Source organism: Anomalospiza imberbis, chromosome 4, assembly GCF_031753505.1.
Source record: "Anomalospiza imberbis isolate Cuckoo-Finch-1a 21T00152 chromosome 4, ASM3175350v1, whole genome shotgun sequence".
In the NCBI taxonomy this organism is placed as follows: domain Eukaryota; kingdom Metazoa; phylum Chordata; class Aves; order Passeriformes; family Viduidae; genus Anomalospiza; species Anomalospiza imberbis.
Genome location: NC_089684.1, coordinates 5,842,777 through 5,860,736, shown reverse-complemented (window position 1 = coordinate 5,860,736; position 17,960 = coordinate 5,842,777). Strand labels below are relative to the sequence as shown.

The following is a 17,960-nucleotide window of genomic DNA, read 5'->3' as shown; positions in this document are numbered from 1 at the left end:
TCATGGAGACAGCACCAAACTAAAGTCATATTTTACAAAGCAAGTCGTTTCTGTTCTAAAATATACTTGATCTGGAAGGATACCAATAAAAGAGAACTCTGCATGTCCCAGTTAAGTCAAAGACTGACCCATCAAACATTAATTTTTCACAGTTCCTAAGATCACAGGAAGGCAGTAGGTCACAGCTTTTCCCAGCAGAGACAGCCAGCCATTTATCTGTATCCTGCTAGCTGGCACTGAGACCTCATCTGCATATGCTCATATATAATTCTATTCACAAATTTATTCTTCTTGACTGGCAAAAGTGAAAATCAAGGCTGACAGAGCAGAGAATATTGCAAACTTACTCTCAGAGAAGGAGACTAGAAATATTTAACCCATATGAAAAGCAGAAAATAAGGAAGAATATTTATTTTAGGCAAATGGATAAAGAAAGCCAATTCAATAGCCATGGGCTTTGAGTTCTGTGAAGCAAGTTACAATACTTTTTTGTTATATTTAGAATAGTTTATACTGAGGAGGTTAGGCCTGAAAGACTAAGATGGCACCTGATATATTAAGGGGCTACCATTTTTATTCAAGTCCAAAGTAACTCCTAATGCAGCAAACTTTCACATTAAATGAAAGCAAAACACTTTCAGGAGATTGTTTTTTAACTATTTAACTATTTCTCATTGTAAGAATTTCTACTTCGTTCCTGTAGCAAACCAAGCTCTAAGATCATACTGAAAGCGAAGCAAAACTTGCTGATGAAGACTAAATATGGAGTCATATGCAAGACAGAAGAATTTTGACATTGTTCTTCACTTGCAAGCAGTTTTCCACCACCAAGACCAACTAAATCCTCAAGTATTTCTGGGAGTTAAAGCTCAGTGATTTGTTTCCAGTCTCATACAAATCACAACCAAAACAAATAAATATTAGAAATCCTTTATAGCCACAAATCAGTTTCTTGCTTCAGCTACTTTTAATTTCTCACTCCCCCAGCTGCCCCCACAGCCTCTTGAAAGCATAGGAAAGACACCTGAAAGTTAATCTGCTTTTGAGGCTTGGGGAAAATAAATTACTACATTAACATCTGTTCAAAGTATACACAAAGTTAAATCTGTATACACTTTACTTTGAAAAAAATGTTTTAAAACATAGCATATAGCCTCACATATAAAGCTGAGTCCTCAAAATGCAATTTGTAAAACATACATGTTCCATTTGTGCAGACTGCATAAAAGAGTTCAGAAAAATGTGCAGGCAGGCATCACAAATCATCAGCACCCTTCATGGCACTTGATCTCCATTTCTCAGAAGTTCCCAGGCACTTTAAATTACCTCATCTCGCACACCACAAGCTGGGTAACTGGCTATATGCATCAGCTGTTCTCTGGCCCTTGGCAGTAGGGAGGGAGGGAAGCCCTCTGCCAGCATTCTGCTGAAGGGTAGTATTCTGCAGTATGAGGTGGTCACACTTCCCAGCTGTTCCACAGCTGGAAGATGTTGCCTTGGTCATACAGCCTTATGTATGGTCATAAAACCATCTGTTAACCTGTGGGATAACATTACTATGTAAGCTTTCTTCTCCCCTCCCACATCCTATTTCCTGATTTGCTTCTCTGAACCATTAACTGGTATGGCATGCAGGCATCTTAGATTTTAGGTAGCAAGCCATGTTTAGCACTTTTACTAAACTCGGGTATTTCAGGAACAAAAGAAAAAAAAAAAACATTTTCCAAAGTTCCCCAAGAGGCTCATATTGCCTTTCTGAAATTACTTACCTCACCCTCTCCTTTGGCAGCCAAGTAATTCATTTCTTGTACATCAACAAGCTTGATGGCATTGCATGGCATTGGTGCTCCAACATGACCTATTAAATAGAGTAACACTTCAATAGCCTGATGCTTTTTAGTCAGATTCTGAAAAAAATTAGCTTTTTACACACTGAAGAAAGATGGAAAACTGATTTCTGGTAGCTTAAATTTGCCAGGACTGAAACATTAAATTCTCAGACATCCCTAAGAATGTTACAAGCTGAACCATGTATTCAAGCTTGACTTCTCTTACAATCAGGATCCTCACTCTACAGACATATTTAAGTAGCAGAAGTCCCACTATAGTTTCCATTAGCAATATTATTTCAGTTGGGGAGCTAGAGATGTAACAGCTGAAGGAAGTGCAAACTCTTGATTCCAAACACCAAAAATTGCCATTTGTATTTCCAGTACTGCCTTTATACACAGAAGATTTGTGTTTGATAGAAACTGCAAGGGTTAATACTATGACCTTTCTTCTCCTAAAGCTACTTCAACTTACAAGAACAAATCCTATCAGAAGTTTGAATTACTGAACATTCATAGCTATTTAGGGGTAGAAATGTCAAGGGATCTCGTCAAAACTTTCACTTGACCAATATTATCCTTTGTGATAGGTGTTACTGAAGATTAAATAAAGTGATCAGAGACCTCTAAAAGTTTCAGTATTCCTAAAATTTAACAGACAGGTAACTAGCTGAACATCATACCTGCAGTCCAGTCACCAGGCAATGACAGGGAACATCCAGCTGTGCATTCAGTCTGTCCATAACCTTCATAGAACTAGAAGGTGAAATCAAAATAGTATCCAAGGCTATTACTTTTCAACACCAAGTTTCTTCATTAAAATGCAATTAATATTTTGTTTCTTTTCTTCTAATTGTCTAAATTTGAGTGTACCAAAACTCTCAGTACCTTCTAGAAAACCCCTGAAATATTAATACACAATTTTAAGTGCTAATATTCCACCTTCAGTTCCAATATTTACTCAGAAGTTTCACTCAGTTTTACCTGACACCTGTTTAGATTAAAACAGAAAACAGCTGAGGAAGCAAGAAAGAAATTACAAACCATAACACCAGCAGTGACTTCATTCACATAATTTAAAAATAGGTTTGTCTGAGACAGCCAGAAATGGAATCCCTATGCCTCATGACAGCTCTGTGATTGCTATACATGTGACAGGCTTCCCTTTTCTAAGCAAAATGCATTGTTACACCAGTACAGCACTGAAAAACTTCAGGAAATTATGGAAGCTTGATATTTTAGATTATTTTTGCTTTCTTACCTTGAAATTTATTTAATTTCAACACATTTGTTCTATTCTATACCATTGCTGTTCAAATTTTACCTCCAAAAGCATATACTTTGAAGAGGCTTTGAAGATACAATGTGCAATGTGTGCAAGGCAAACTCCAGAAAATTAAATGAAGTAGGTAATTTATTGCTTACTGCAGCCCATGAAAAAAAACCTTTCCTCTAAGACAGGTCAGTTGGTTACTTCAAAGATTTTGGGATGAACACAGAAATTTCAGGGGACTGAGAGAAACTCAGGAACAGGGCATGCACTTGTGTAGTCTCCAAGAATACTAGAAAGAGTTATCCATATCATCAGACTGCTAGAAAAGCTCTAACAAAGCTGGAGCCAGGTGTTAAAATATTTAGGGTTTAGAACTAAGGCCAGGCAACTCACCTGACAGCCAAGAGCTGTTCTCAGGAAGGTCAGTACACTTGCAGACACAGGTGCTGCTCCTGTAACCATCAGCTTTACTCTTCCTCCCAGACTTGCCTACAACAAACACAAGATACTGTGGACACCAAAAGCATTTTAGAAATATTTCCAGAGTCATCTTCTTGACACCCTTAGCCACTGTTCACCTACGGTGCCACCCACAAATGTTAGAGAGTAAAAGTTTAGTCTCCTATTGCAAGCTGTTTTTCTTGCAGTGTTTCTAGTCTCATTAATGGCTGGAAGAGACGGAATCTCAAACATACGGTATCTGTACATGGTGTCACTGCAATGCAGACTCTGCAAAAAAGACCTTAAACCATGGCCTTACATTCAACTGCCTTGTATCAGTTTCTCATACATCCTGAATGATATAAAAAGTAGCAACACAGGCATGTTGTACAGCCAAGGTTAAGGCCATAGCAAGTGACTGTCAGATACAATGGCACACATGACTTACTAGTGACCAACAGGGAGAAGACAGTGGGAGCTACAGATGGCACTGTGTCATACTTAGCATTCTTCCTTCAGAAGGACAATGTTTGCTTTCAAAGTGACAAGAGAGAAGCACCAGACTGTTTCAGAGTGACTTCCTTAATACAGTTAGCTGACAGTATGACAACTAAGGAAATTGAAAAAATGGGGTTGAAAATAAAAACACAGCTCTGATTTTTACTCTGAGTAGCCAGGTAGTCTTAACTCAGTGAAAAAACCATAGCAGATTATAACTATTCATATGAAATCCAACAATTGCAAAGTTTAACTTCGAGGCTTTCAAGCATACCTGTATTTTACGGAAGATGACTTTATCCCAGAAACTGTTATTTCTAACTATACCACTTCTGAGTTCTGCTTCTTTCCTCTTGGAAGCAAAGTCCAGCAGCCATCTCTTTAATGAAGTATCTGCCTGCCCAAAAATCTATTAAGAAAGATTAACTAGAGTTAGAATCCTCATAGACTACCATTTCCTTTTTCTTATATATGCATGCATAGAGACTCTTACAGTGAAAACCAAGTAAAACAACTTTTATTGACAGGCATCTTAATTCTAGTAAAAAATATCTGTGCATTTTTATTTTGACCTCAGTTCAAGAGTTGAAATCAGCACTTAACAAATTCTTAATATCCATTAAACTGTGTGATATTGTTTCAGTGCATAATTTCTTCATTAAAATATATGAATGAAAATGGATGGTTTACTTCTTTATTCTAGTATCATCAAAATTCAAATTGAGCATAATCCTCAGCATTTTCTGAAAAGAACCCTATCATAATACATAACGTAACACAGGGTGTTGTGAGGAGATGCAGGTCACTTCAGAAACACCAAACAGATCTACCTTGCATATACAAATTTGTACTTTAGACTGCTTTTCAAAGGCTCCTTCTAGTTGTTCTTAGGAAGCCAGAGAGCAGACTCAACAGTAACCCACACATTAGTATATTCATTTGGAAAGAGGAAGACTTAGCATTATGACTGAAAGCATGCAGACTGCAGCATTATGCCCCCCTGCCACACCAATGCCCCAGCTTGCTGGCTTCACATGTTAGATTACTGCAAGGGTGGGTGAGGCTGAAACGGTGGAAGCCTCAGGGCAACAGACTAAAGCAGCAAGAGGAAATCATGAGAACAAAGTCCCAAGCTTTTTGATTCTCAAATTCCAGTAGAGAATATGTGAGCAGAATAAGGAGCTACATTCTAAGCACTAAAAGCTGGTCTCAGGTTTTCCTCCCCTCCAAATGGATTCCAGTTGCACTACTTGTTCCTGAGCCAAACAGAACCTTGTGTTGCTTGGTGTTTCTCTGTCCTCAAGATCAGAGAAATTTCCTGGCTAAGACAGCATAGACAGTGCTGCCATTTCTTTAGCAGTCATAGGATTTATTATATCCTTTAGCTCCCCTGGCTGTATCCTAAAAGGAGTCAAGTCACCCATATGCAAAAGGCCAATTAAAATCTGAAGCTCAGGAAAGAATCTACTTTCAAATTCCCATCTCAGTTAACTGTGAGCAGGCAAGCAGCACACACAGGAGAGTGGGGCTACAGACATCTTCTCCCCAGCACTCCCAACTGGCTGGCTGACAGTTCTCCCAGCTAGAACACACTCTGGCTGCCATGTAGGAAATTTGTGTGTCCATGCAAACACAGGCAAACACCTGACCTTGCTTTGCAAATTCCACTCCATGAGTCAGATGCTAAAAGTGTGGCATGTGGATGCCAAGCCTCACTTTTGTGTTGCAGGCTAGACTTAAATAACTTGCTCAGAGCAAAACACCAAGTCATTAATCACGATAGAGAGAATCAAGTCCCCTAGTCAGACTTTTCAACGCTAGTATTTGTTGCCTGAAAGTGTTTTAATGCAACCAGTACTATTCCCTGCACTTTCAGCTCTCTTCTAGAAAGAGATGCACACATTTGTTAGCATGCCAATTTAATATCCCAGGCACAGTAGTTATTCCTACTCTGGCAGCACAAACTTTATGGAGTCTCTCAAAAGCCTGTAGTCATGCCTGTAGACTTACCTTGTCAAACATTCTGTTCAACAGTCTTGGTACTACAGGAAATACAGTTGGCTGCAGTGTTTTTAGGTCATCCATGAGTAGTCTGATATCCCCTTGAAAGAATCCTATCCGGGCTCCATGGCACAGAACCACACACTGTTAGAGAAAAGTAAACACTCTGAAAACGCACGAGGTACAATGAGTTCCAGCTCTGTATGTATGACAGTCCTGTGGAGATCAACCTTAAATCCTCTCAGCTTCTGGACTAGTTTTGCAGCATTCTCACACTCTAAGATGGCACTAGAAAGATCAAGTAGCAAGATACATCTGGTGTACACAAATCACACTTTCAAGCTTAGCACAAAACCTCTATCCAAAAAGGGCAGTTGGTCAAATAAGGTAATGTCAGTGACTCAAGAGCTAGCAAAAGACTGAAAAGGAGAACTTCTCCATTTGAAATACTTAGCAGACTTATTTAAAAATATTAGACTTGTTTGTCCCCTGCTTTATGCCTATAAATTCTGCATTTATAGTCAGCAGATGCTATTTACGAGGCCAGTGAGGATTTCTGCCTACTTGCTATTTCATTTCCAGTCCTTGCACTCTGGTTTTCCTTCTCATTTCACAGGATTGATGTGAGCAGAGGACTTGTTCTTAGGTGATCAAGATGCTCTTCAGAAGATTCTAGCAGAGCCAGAGCTTATTTCTGCATTACTTCAGACCTAGACAAAGGTAGGCAGACATAATCCTGTTGTGTTCTATATTTTCTGACTGGAAGCTAGAACACTAGAAGCTTCACCACCTACCTTACACCCCTCACATTCTTCTCCTATTTTTTTACTGCTTAACATCTCTCCTCTCCCTTGTGTTTATGCCTACCTGCTTTTATTTCTTCTGCTTCCTCTGTAACATCTGCTCCTTCATTTCCTACTATCCATCCTCTTATTTACTGCATGAGACATGCTAAAGAGTCACTTTGCCCCTGACCTGTATTTTGCCACCATCTGCTAAAAGCAGCAAATAGATCAGTCCATATGGACTGAGCAGCAACTGTCTTTACTAAGTGGGAACATATTTGTCAAGTTCTTTGACCCTCTAACTTCCATATGATGCCAGAAACCAAGGAAACATCAAATTTAAAACAGAACTGTAAAGACTGGTTCTAGAGCCTGTGTTCATATCTACTCCAAACAGCAAGGAATCTTTTCTCCTTTTTACCAATAATTTATTGGTTAATTTCCTTATGCAGCTATGCCACCTATTTTGTACAGGCCTCAACCAGCAGAGGAATACTGCAATCCAAACACTCTTTCCCATTTTTTCATTTGAAATCAAAGTTCCCATCCTGTTCCTACTGCACAATCAACAGCAGAGCTGTTAGCTACAGAACTTGTATGTTCTGGTGCAAGACAGGGGAGTAAAACAGACACTGAGGTATAACTGATAGCAAGGTGACCAGGAAGAAAAAGTGTTGAATGTCCAGAGACACCTGTAGACCTCAGTTATGTACTATTCCAAATCTCTGTAACATATATATGCACACAGAGACATATATACACACACAGAAAACCACACACATGAATATATACATTTTTGCATATATATACCCACACAAAACTTAGGATTCCTAATGGAAGTCACACAACAATTTCTGGCTTCATATGCATCTCCGTGCTTGCATGGATACTCCCTTTATAAACCTTTAACATATGTACTTGCAGTCTTACCCGAGGAAGAGGTGTTAATTCACCTTCAGTAACTGCAGTAATTAATACATGAACTTCTTACATGCTGTAGAGGCACAATGGAAGTGCATCCATTCAATAATGCAGAGCACCCAAAATGGGCCCAGAGGTCTTCGAGACTGCCAGCATTAAGACAACTGCAGCTCTTTCATTCTCAAAAATTAAGCCTCAGATTTTGCTATATGGTAAAACAAGTGATCCAAGAGAACTTCAAAGTTTGCCATTGAAATGGCTTTAAAGGCCACTTCCATTTCCTGGAAGAAAATTCCCTGGAAACAAAGTTCCTTCCTCTTTACTGAAATTCCCTGGAAGCAATGGTGAGTTTAACTTAAAATTAGTTTTGTGTAAACAAACAGGATGCCTCCTGATGAAATAAATTTTTGAAGTCTGCAGACTAAAAAATGGCATGGATTTTTAATAATGCACTAATTATACTGGAGGAAATTTCTAGGCAGAGTACATGTTCTAAGGGATCGCCTCATGTTCTAGACAACCAGAGCCAGCTCTAAGGTTAATGTTTATATTTTGGCATGAAAACCAATTGTCTAGTGCTCACTACATACTGTTTATAGGACACTGCTTTCCTGAACCTTAGTTCAAGTTTTCATACACATTTACAAGAGTCAAGAAAGAAAAGCATATTTCATCTAAATGCATTCTGTAAGAAAGTAAGCTTCTCAATAATTTAGTAAAACAAACAGATGCTTACCTCAACAATTCTCTCAAACATATGAGCCAGGGGCAGGAATGATATCAGAACATCATCAGAAGAAGGCATAAATGATTTCTGGAAGTGTTAGCAAAAGTTTAATTCTCACTGAGTCTCTATTTTGCCTAAGTTAAACACAACAGCAAAATCTAGCATCTAAACTCTAGAGCGCAGCCCCTGCTTTAGTTTTGTTTGTAATGAAGCTGCATTGTCTTTCTTTCATTAAAAAGAGCACAGCAATAACTTTCTAGCATGAGTAAAGACAAACAGCAGAAACAATCTTTTAGAGTTGAGTACAGTGACCAGATTATTACAACTTATCACTCTCAAGATTCTGAAGGGGAATAAATTCTGAGAGAAACCACAGAGTTCCATCACATACATTGGGAGGGTAGGGGGACAACTGAGGTTACAATACTATTGGTTTGAAAAAAATACACTTTCGTCTTAGATTAGGAAGTTTGTTTATCCAATTTACCCTAAGGTTAATATCAAAAGTACCTTAAATGAGCTAATTGTGAGACCAATGCTTAATCTAAAAACAGTACTCCTTACACAAATGAGAAACACTATAAGCCCATGGCAGAATGTAATGCACATTCACATGAGGATCATTATATCACTTTGGCTACATCAGAACAGATTGTAAGTCTGCTGGGTTTTTGGCCCTGACAGAGTAACCAGTAAACACTGACTTCTGACTAGTAGGCACAGAGTGCTGTCAAGTTACCTTTTCACTAGGCTCTTACTAAAGCTTAAGACCAAAGTCAGAGATTTAAATGTTTGCTTTACTCATGAGATTATTTCCCTTCAAGAAAGTCCACAATGTTTATCTTTTCAGTTTACCTCTGTAGTTTTCACGAAAGCTGAAGCATTGCTGACTATGTTTTGATGAGTGATCATAGCTCCTTTAGGGTTTCCTGAGGAAGAAGGACATCAGGATTCAACAGTGAAATTCAGATCCTTAAAGTTAAGGTAGCAGTGGCAAAACTAATGTGATAATATTCTTTGACATTAACACATTTCTTTGTGTAGCAATTAAAGAAAACACTGTCAAGAACAGCTGGCAACAGTTAAGTAATCAGTTTATGGTGAAGTCGTCTAACTTTTTAAGGAGCCCAAAGCTTTAAGAAATCATCATGTTTTTGGATATGTGTTTCTCATTCAAAGTTCAACTCTTCTGTGAAGATGCAGCTACCAAATCCAGATTAATTTCTATTCTCACATCTGTTTTAAAAATATAGCTTGTTGCTGTATTCTTTCCTTATGCTCCATGCCAGTGGGTATGAACTTCACAAATGTCAAGTGACATCTAGAAAGTCTGTTTTGGTCTTACAGCAAGGTTGCTTAGACCTATGGAACAATTCTGATGATAAAGTACAAAAAAAATACTATGGAAGAATTGATAGTCTGAAGTCTGATGCAGAGCCCTTATTATTATGCAAATAAAAATTCATTATTTATTTCCAAGCCCAAAAACATAACATCTCCACCCTCCAATACTGCAACTCCATATTAATAAAAGGGAAAAAAACTTTGAAATCCAAGGGAACTTCACCGTAACACTATCCCAGCTACTACTTGTCAAAAAGGTGCAGCAGCAGGGGGAAATCTTGGGGGGGAGGAAATAAAGTAGGAGGGCTTCTGAATTAATTTTGCACATACAGAGTAATAAATTCTACATGATGTAATGCAGTGTACCTGTTGTTCCACTGGTGAAACAGATGACTGCTAGATCTTCTGGCTTTGGAGGCTATGAGAGTTAAGAAAGTATTAGTATGGTTAAGAGAGCAAGGGAAAATATTTTCCTGAACAAAACATCAGGGTACTAGTGTTATTTCTGAGCTATGGGAGATAGGGAGATTTGCTAGTTTGATCTAAAGAATGCTAACTAGCTTCACATTGTCATTTGAACCAATTTCACACTTACCATAGGTTTTTGCCTGTGTGCTCTTCCTAGCTCCTACAAAAAGGAGAAGAGAGAAAAAGTGTAGACATAAACATACAGCTTTCTCACTTTAAATTTATCAAACATTACTAAATACCATAATACTTCATTATTTAGACTCTGTTAAGGCATTTTAACTTTAGCAACCCAGTGCAGCAATCCCTGCCCATGGCTGGAGGGTGGATGGAAACCAGATGATGTTTAAGGTTCCTTCCAAACCAAACCATTCTGTGATTCTCTGGTTAATGTAAGAGTAACAAAAGCCTTAAAACACATTTCAAAAATAGAATAACTACCATGCTCTATAAATACAAAGCAATAATTTTTCATAAATGCTCAGGGCTTTTCTCCAGTTAATAAACTAGAAGTCAGTCCCTAGGGAAGCTCAAGGTTATAAGACAACAGACAATCCTATACCTCATACAGAAGATGTGCCACCAACAATTATTGGTTAAATGAAGGAAGATTCATCTCAGCAAGCACCTCCAAGGAAGACTGAGTTTCACTGCTGGTTTGAACTCCTATACAGGAGAAACTCATCCGTCTTCCTCCTTAGTTACTCAGACCTGACCACTAATCTTAGGGTTCTTTAGGCAGAAGGGAAAGGACACAAAAACAATCCTTTAACCACCAAGGATATTGTGAGTAAGAGGAAATACTTGCAAGCCAATGTTCAGTATCTATGAGCTTTAAAGTTTCAAATCAAGACTTACTACTGTCAAGCCTACTTAAAACTAGAAACAATAATAGCTTAAGGGCTTATGCAAGTTAAAGAGGACCTTCTGTTAAGTGTATCTTTGGAAGAACCCTTTGAGGACAGACATCAACTTCACCACTGCCTTTACATTCCAAGTACACAATAATAGCATATGCATTCCTTTGAGCGCTAGACTTCTGTAGTATCACGTACCTCTTAGATTTACCCAAGGCGGTTTAGGACAAAGGGGATGTCTGGAAACACAGTTAGCATTCACATACCTGTAGGCTTGCCTTTTTGAAAGGGTGCATTATGCAAAGATTTACCACTATGGCATCACAGCTGTCTGATCAAAACAGCACCTCCACTTCATGTAGCACCGCGAGCTCAGTACCTCCCTACAACCAGCTTTGAGTAAAATCTGGGATTTACCAAATATACAGCTAAAGTCTCCAGACACTTGTTTTGATCTCTTAAAACTCCACCATCTCTCCCTGTTAAAGAGCCATTTATTCACAGTTACTCAGCTACAAGTAACCACATGATACATACAGATACTGGGCATCAGAATCTAAGCTGATGGCTTCTAGGGCATACACAGAGGAACAGTCCATGTAACCCATGCACAGCTAAGCAGTAAACTCAAGCCAGAAATCCAGAAAACAACTACTCAAAGCTAGAAACAGTAATTCTAGTCTAATCTAAGCTCCTAAACAGCTCATAGTTACCTTTCAGGACACACTACAAATCTATATCCCCTTAAAAAAACAAGTGACAAAACTTTCCTGTTCACTGAAGAACTACTACAGTTATTTAGTTTGCCTCTAACTTCTTGTCAGAGATTGAAACAAAAGACTCTTGGAACACCTATTACTTAACACTTGATGTTTGCATTAATGAAGTAAGAGCTGTTCAGTACTACTGAACATCACTTCTTAAGCATACAAAGACCTTTTGTAAAGGCAACATTTACCCTCAAGTTTTGTTTTTCCATAGCTAGAAGATCCAGTGGAAAGCATCTTCTTCTGTCAAAAACTGCAGTTCAACTCAAGGAAAGAATCTCATTTTAGTCTAACAACTTACAGTTGGGCCACTCTTTTTCTAAGTTTAACCCAACCCTTTGGCCAATGAACTGTTTGCCATTTAATTCTAGCCCTACTTCTTATTTTTAGCCCTATTTTAAGCCCTGGCACTCTTACTGAGGCCAGCTTGCCAGTCCATCTTCTTTTGAAAGAAGGTGTGCTGACATTTTTGTATCTTTACCAGAAGGTGGCCCTGTTAACATAGCTGTCTTAACTGCTATGAAAACAAGTTCAGTGAAATGAGGCATTTCACACCAGATACTGACACCTACACAAGACAATCACATTATCTGGAGACACTCAAAGTCTAGCAAGCCAAGCCTTCATCAGAACTACAGCTGGAACCAGACTAAACCCTATTTCATAATCTCAGAGCAAAGATGTACTTCATGCAATTTGATCCTGGAAGAGGGTTCTCCAAATCAGTGAAGTTATGAAATAAACTTGCATAAGAGGTCTACAAAGACAAAAACTACAAGCAAAACCAAGACTTGACATCAGGTGGTTAATTAAAATGATTTCTACTTCCAAAGCCTGAAAGCTCATTCCCCTGTACCACCATAAGCTTATCCTCTAAGAAGTTGACTGACATTTTCCTTTTCCACCAGAAAGCATGTTGTAGATTCAGTGTACAGGGAAAAGTGCCATTTTTCACAAGACCAAAACCTACACAGGCTCTTCTTGAAATAAGAATTTCTGAAATATTAGTCATAGTATGTAATTATCACATTATGCTTCACATGGGCAAGCCTTAACACTCAGATCTAGTGCTCAGTCTTGGACTATGCCAATAAGCTTTCATTCTGTCATCTTGGCATAGCCACTTTTATACTTTGAGCATTGTGATACCATTAGCAAGTTGTTTTCCTCCTATTTTTTTTTATATTTTTGTGTAAACGTCAATCCAAGAGATAGTTAAGGATTTTGAAACTAATCCATGGCAAGTAAGCAGGATTAACGCAGTTAAGCACGTTAAGCATTCTTACCTCCATTTCTCTCATGCTGAAGATTTCTACACCACACTTTTTACCACGTTCCACAAGATCCGTACCAAAAGAATCCATGATAACAATGGTGTTGAGTATTGGAGTTTCTCCCTTTTCCATGCTGGTTAGCAGAAGATTGGCCTTGTCAGGTTTGTCACAGAAAACCAATGACAAGTCAGCTGATGAAAAAGATTATATTATCAACATGACAAGTTCAGTCTAGACTAGATCCATATATACTTCAGTAAGTTGCAATGGAAGGCTTTTCTGAAGAAGGCTACAGTTCTGCCCTCATTCAGCTCTGTCACCATATATTCAGGTGCTGAGCTACTGGAAGTGTCCTACCTTTGTTCACAATGTACGTAATAGCTTCAGCTCCCAGTGTATCATAGAGTGGCACCACCACCATGGAGAATGCATAGCATGCCTGTTCAATGATGACCCACTGCACAAAAAGAAGAGACAAAAGTCACTACGTTTTGCTTATTGTAACAGACCTCCAAGAAAGATTAAGTTTTTTAATCTGACAAGGAAGCTAACAGGACACAGCTCACACAGACAAGTCTTTCTAAAAACTGGCAGTTTGTATTGTTTTTTCACTTTGAAGACCTACTCAATTTTTATCTGTGGAAGGAAGAAAAAAATCCCCAAATAATAAAGAGCTATATAAAAAAATCCAATAAAATTCAACCCTATCCCTAGAAGTAATACTACATACTTTTGAAAAAAGCAATTAACATTAACTGTCGCCTTAGTTTACCTACTAACAGAAAGGCTTTGAGCAAGAGTACAGTATTTTTTATTGGTTTTATGTTATTGAGGTAGGCAAAGGGTTCAATTTTCCTTATTACCATGAATCAGTGAAGGACTCACTTATGTCTTGACCACACATTAAATTTATATACACATCATATTCTTACCCCTACATTATGTGCATCTCATTTGATGGTCAGACATGCAACACATGCAATTACAGTAAAAGTCCTGTGGAGATTCAGCCCCAGAAAGTTTCTCAGCATTTCTCAACACTAACCATTCTTCTTTACAGGAATCAAATATGAACACTTCTATTAAAAAATGCAATTACACCCCTGCAAGCCGCAGTAAGAAGGATTTACCCACTAACAAGTACAGTACTCAAACATAATGAGTGTTGCAGCCTTACGATGTGTTGAGTTATGCTTTACAGCCAGCCTATTTCCATCCCAAGTACCATCAAGGTAAGACAGTAATGTAATTCTTTTTTTCTGATAGTAACTTCTGGGTGTAGTTTGTAACCAACTAGCTACACCAAAATACAGAATAACATGCAACTTCTCAAATAGGAACCTCCAGACATATGATGAGGCAAGTGGAACTAGAACATTTCTGATTTTCCCATCAAAGTCTGACAAAAATTCTCAGTACCTTTAGTGAGTCCCAATGACAGGAACAAAACAGCATCTTTTGCAGGAACAAAATGCATCTTTAAAACTTACCAGAACTTACAATTCAACAAGACTTGCACTAACAGGGGTGTTTCCTTTCCCCTCCCTCAAACTGTTATACTTTCCAGGGCTTTTCAGGACTAGCAGCTACCTCATCTCCACATGATGACAAGTTTAAACATGACTCAGCTGATTATTCCATAAAATATCTAATAGAGACTAAGTTGCCAAAACTCAGTTTTACCAACTGTTTATTAGGGGCCAGTTTCCCAAAGTGCTCTGTTGATTGAGACAGCCTTAAACAGGAAATTCTTCTGACAGCATTCATGCAATGGGCAAGTTGTACACCTCTTGTCCAAAAAGACTTCTTATAAAACTAGTACAAAGCCAGCTGACAGGTAACTAGACTTTCATGAAGGCATTACACATATTGGTAAGTCTAAGCAGGCACATTTATAATAGCCATGAAAGGGTCCACTTGCTAAACAGCATCCTCCAGGAATGTAACAAGGGTGCAGCTGTGCTGCTGTTCAGCACCCAGAAGTTTAGAAGTTATTTTAATAGAGTGGGGGGGGGGGTCTACTACAAAGACTTCAGAAGCTGCACACAAAAATAAAAGCTTCCTGTTTCAGCCTCCAATAACTCTTGCACATCATTCTCCATGGTACAACCAGCATCTTTATTTTCTGGGCTACCAAGACACTTTTTTCCATTCTGCATCTAAAATTTTGATTAAATGTAAATATCAAACCATGACACTCTAATCCTCTCAAAGCCCAAGCAAGCAACTAGCACTAAATATAGACAGTCAGACTTTCAGCTTCTTTTCTGACATGGTTCTGATCTTCTGTTAGGGAAAGCCATACTTGATTGTTGTATTTTCTCTCAATCCAAAACAAAACCTTCCCATTTCCAGAAGAGATGACTGTTTTCCAGGAACTCAAAGAAAGTAATACTTTTATTTACAAAACCAAATTTTGGTTTTGCTAGGATTTTCCCCATTAGGGGATTTCCCCAGCAGTTGTTCCCTGAAATAACAAATCTGAATAATTTCACACAAAAAAAAAGTCTTCTCATATTCTCCTGTCTGGATTAGTAATTATGATTGGGATGTCACAACACCCATCCAGTAGTTTTGAGCAGGGAAAATCCCAGATTTAAAATTGCTTGTTTAAACAAATCTTTTCAGCTCGTTCCTGACCCAGCTCAAAGCAATACAACTTAAACATTTTATCTCTGTGATCCAAGATCAAAACTCCATGCTCTCCTTCCGAAATTCACTAACCGAGCAGAGACCTTGCACATACAGATCTATAAAGAAACAATTCAAATTGGCACAACAGAAAAATCTCTCTCCCTTTTTTACTTCCAGTTCATCATGTCATATGCACAGGAAGCTAAACTGTAGAGTCTGTAGCTCCATGTCATTTAACAGCTTCCTAACTGAATATATTCCAGCCTTCTTTATTACAGAAATAAATCTACTGCTGGCAGAAATAGAATTCCATCAGGAACACCCAAAAGCTTGGGAGTTTCTTTGTGTGTAGGCTGAGAGAGAAATAAGGAAGCCAGTCACTGGTCATACAGCTTGCATTTTAGTGACAACAAGAGACCAAGACACTGACAGAACTTCTAACCCTGTCAGAACTGTGATGACCTGTGACAACAGTAAGCACAAATGGAAGTGTTTAATCAAGAGGAACAGCATCCTTTTGATAAAGGGTAAGAAGCAGTCCCCTGTCTTAATATAGGTTTATACTGAACTAGCTCAAACTACTAAACACAAACCTAGGTTAGAGAAAGTCAGTCCTATTAAACAGATTTAATAAACAAGTCTAGACAATATATACTTACTGAATATTTCATAATGTTTTTTGAAAGGGCAATCTAGAACCACTTCATGGGTTAAAATGGATAGGCACTATCAACCTGAATATCCCCATGGTTGTCTCAGGTGATTTTTAGTTGTGCCACTTTCAGTCTTTCTACCCCTTTTTATTAATTTTCAATTTTTGCCTTCAGCAGTAGTTTTCCCCTCCCAGAATCTTTCTGCCCAGGGCCTCTGGAAGAAACAGAATTATCACCTTAACACATTTTTGTCCAAATATTTAATCACTAAGTGTTCCTTGGTGTTTTAAAAGTTTAAACACCTCATTGTGATTTCCTGTCACTTTCAACTATCTAGGTTCTCCAATGTTGTTTTTAAGAGAAACCAACAGTGTTTACATTCACTAAGAACTACATTCACTTCCTATTAAACAAGCCACCTCTAGAACATGGAAACAAGAAAATTAGTTAAGTTCTTCTGAATTCCCTGGTTTTTTTTCTGCTCTCTAGCCTTCTGCATTTAGCTCTAGGGGCAAAAACCAAAAAAAAAAATCCCAACCAAAACGTAACAATACATGACATTAACCATTGTGTCAATTACCAGTTTTGGTTCTTCACTAAAAGGTGCCAAGTCTGCGGCTCATGGGTCTATCAGTCCTTAGGCTTTTCCTGACACCAAATGGGCTCTCAATAGGGAAGTACATTGCCAAGAGATAAAGGAGTAGGCCATTATAGTAATGGCCAGACCACAAATACACAAAATGTTAATTACCTCAGGTCTGTTTTGTGAAAAGATTCCTATATACTGAACATGAGACGGTTTGAAGCCTCGGTGGAGTAATGCAGAACCCACATACTCAGCTCTGTCTGAAACCTGGAGGGACAAAAAAAGAGGGAGAACAAAAAAAATAAGAGCAAGCTCATTAGCAATTTCTAACTCTCCCCAACAAGTATTAATTGGTATGAATGTGAGAGAAGTTTTTTAGGCTATTCTGGATGCCCCCTGTGACTCTGATAACCTAAACATTGCAGTGCCATTACATGGCACTGATTGTAATATTACACTCACACTCAATATGCAGCAGAAGAAACACTTGATCCAGTCAGACTTGAAAGTATTAAGTGTAAGTTTAGAAGTTCAGCACACAAACACAAAAAAGGGTGTTTTTCTGTATCTGTGTTAAACTCAAGAAGTGACCCTGGAACAATTAAACATAATATTTCCGTTTAATCACAGGCATTACATTCACCCTCCTTTTACTTCATTCAGTGCCTATGGGAATAGCATTTCTCCCTTCAAAAAGCAAGAGAACAAGGAGGCAAAACCTACTTAGTTCTATTAACCAAGCTTGGGAAGGCAATTTTCTAAATTCTTTCTATATAGCACATGGCTCAAAACCATGTTAGTCACATGACCCCAAAAGCAAAGCTTTAATAAAAGAGGTTGCACCTAACAAATTTGCAGCAAAGTCACCTTGGGAAAAAAATAAGGTCTGTTACACACAGAAG

At 38.3% G+C, this 17,960-nt stretch overlaps 1 protein-coding gene across 4 annotated transcripts in view; it reads right to left on the bottom strand.

The window, feature by feature from the left end:
• The window catches only part of ACSL1 (acyl-CoA synthetase long chain family member 1), a 38,620-nt gene that overhangs the window by 3,815 nt on the left and 16,845 nt on the right, over positions 1 to 17,960 (bottom strand). For all 4 annotated transcript variants that reach the window (XM_068186958.1, XM_068186955.1, XM_068186956.1 and 1 more), the window contains exons 5-16: positions 17,224 to 17,325; positions 13,543 to 13,642; positions 13,198 to 13,376; positions 10,415 to 10,447; positions 10,186 to 10,237; positions 9,331 to 9,404; positions 8,485 to 8,562; positions 6,052 to 6,186; positions 4,316 to 4,450; positions 3,496 to 3,591; positions 2,513 to 2,585; positions 1,770 to 1,858 (exon numbers count right to left, since the gene is read on the bottom strand). In XM_068186958.1, coding sequence (XP_068043059.1) covers positions 1,770 to 1,858; positions 2,513 to 2,585; positions 3,496 to 3,591; positions 4,316 to 4,450; positions 6,052 to 6,186; positions 8,485 to 8,562; positions 9,331 to 9,404; positions 10,186 to 10,237; positions 10,415 to 10,447; positions 13,198 to 13,376; positions 13,543 to 13,642; positions 17,224 to 17,325 — 1,146 coding nt within the window. The remainder of the gene's footprint in view (positions 1 to 1,769; positions 1,859 to 2,512; positions 2,586 to 3,495; positions 3,592 to 4,315; positions 4,451 to 6,051; positions 6,187 to 8,484; positions 8,563 to 9,330; positions 9,405 to 10,185; positions 10,238 to 10,414; positions 10,448 to 13,197; positions 13,377 to 13,542; positions 13,643 to 17,223; positions 17,326 to 17,960) is intronic.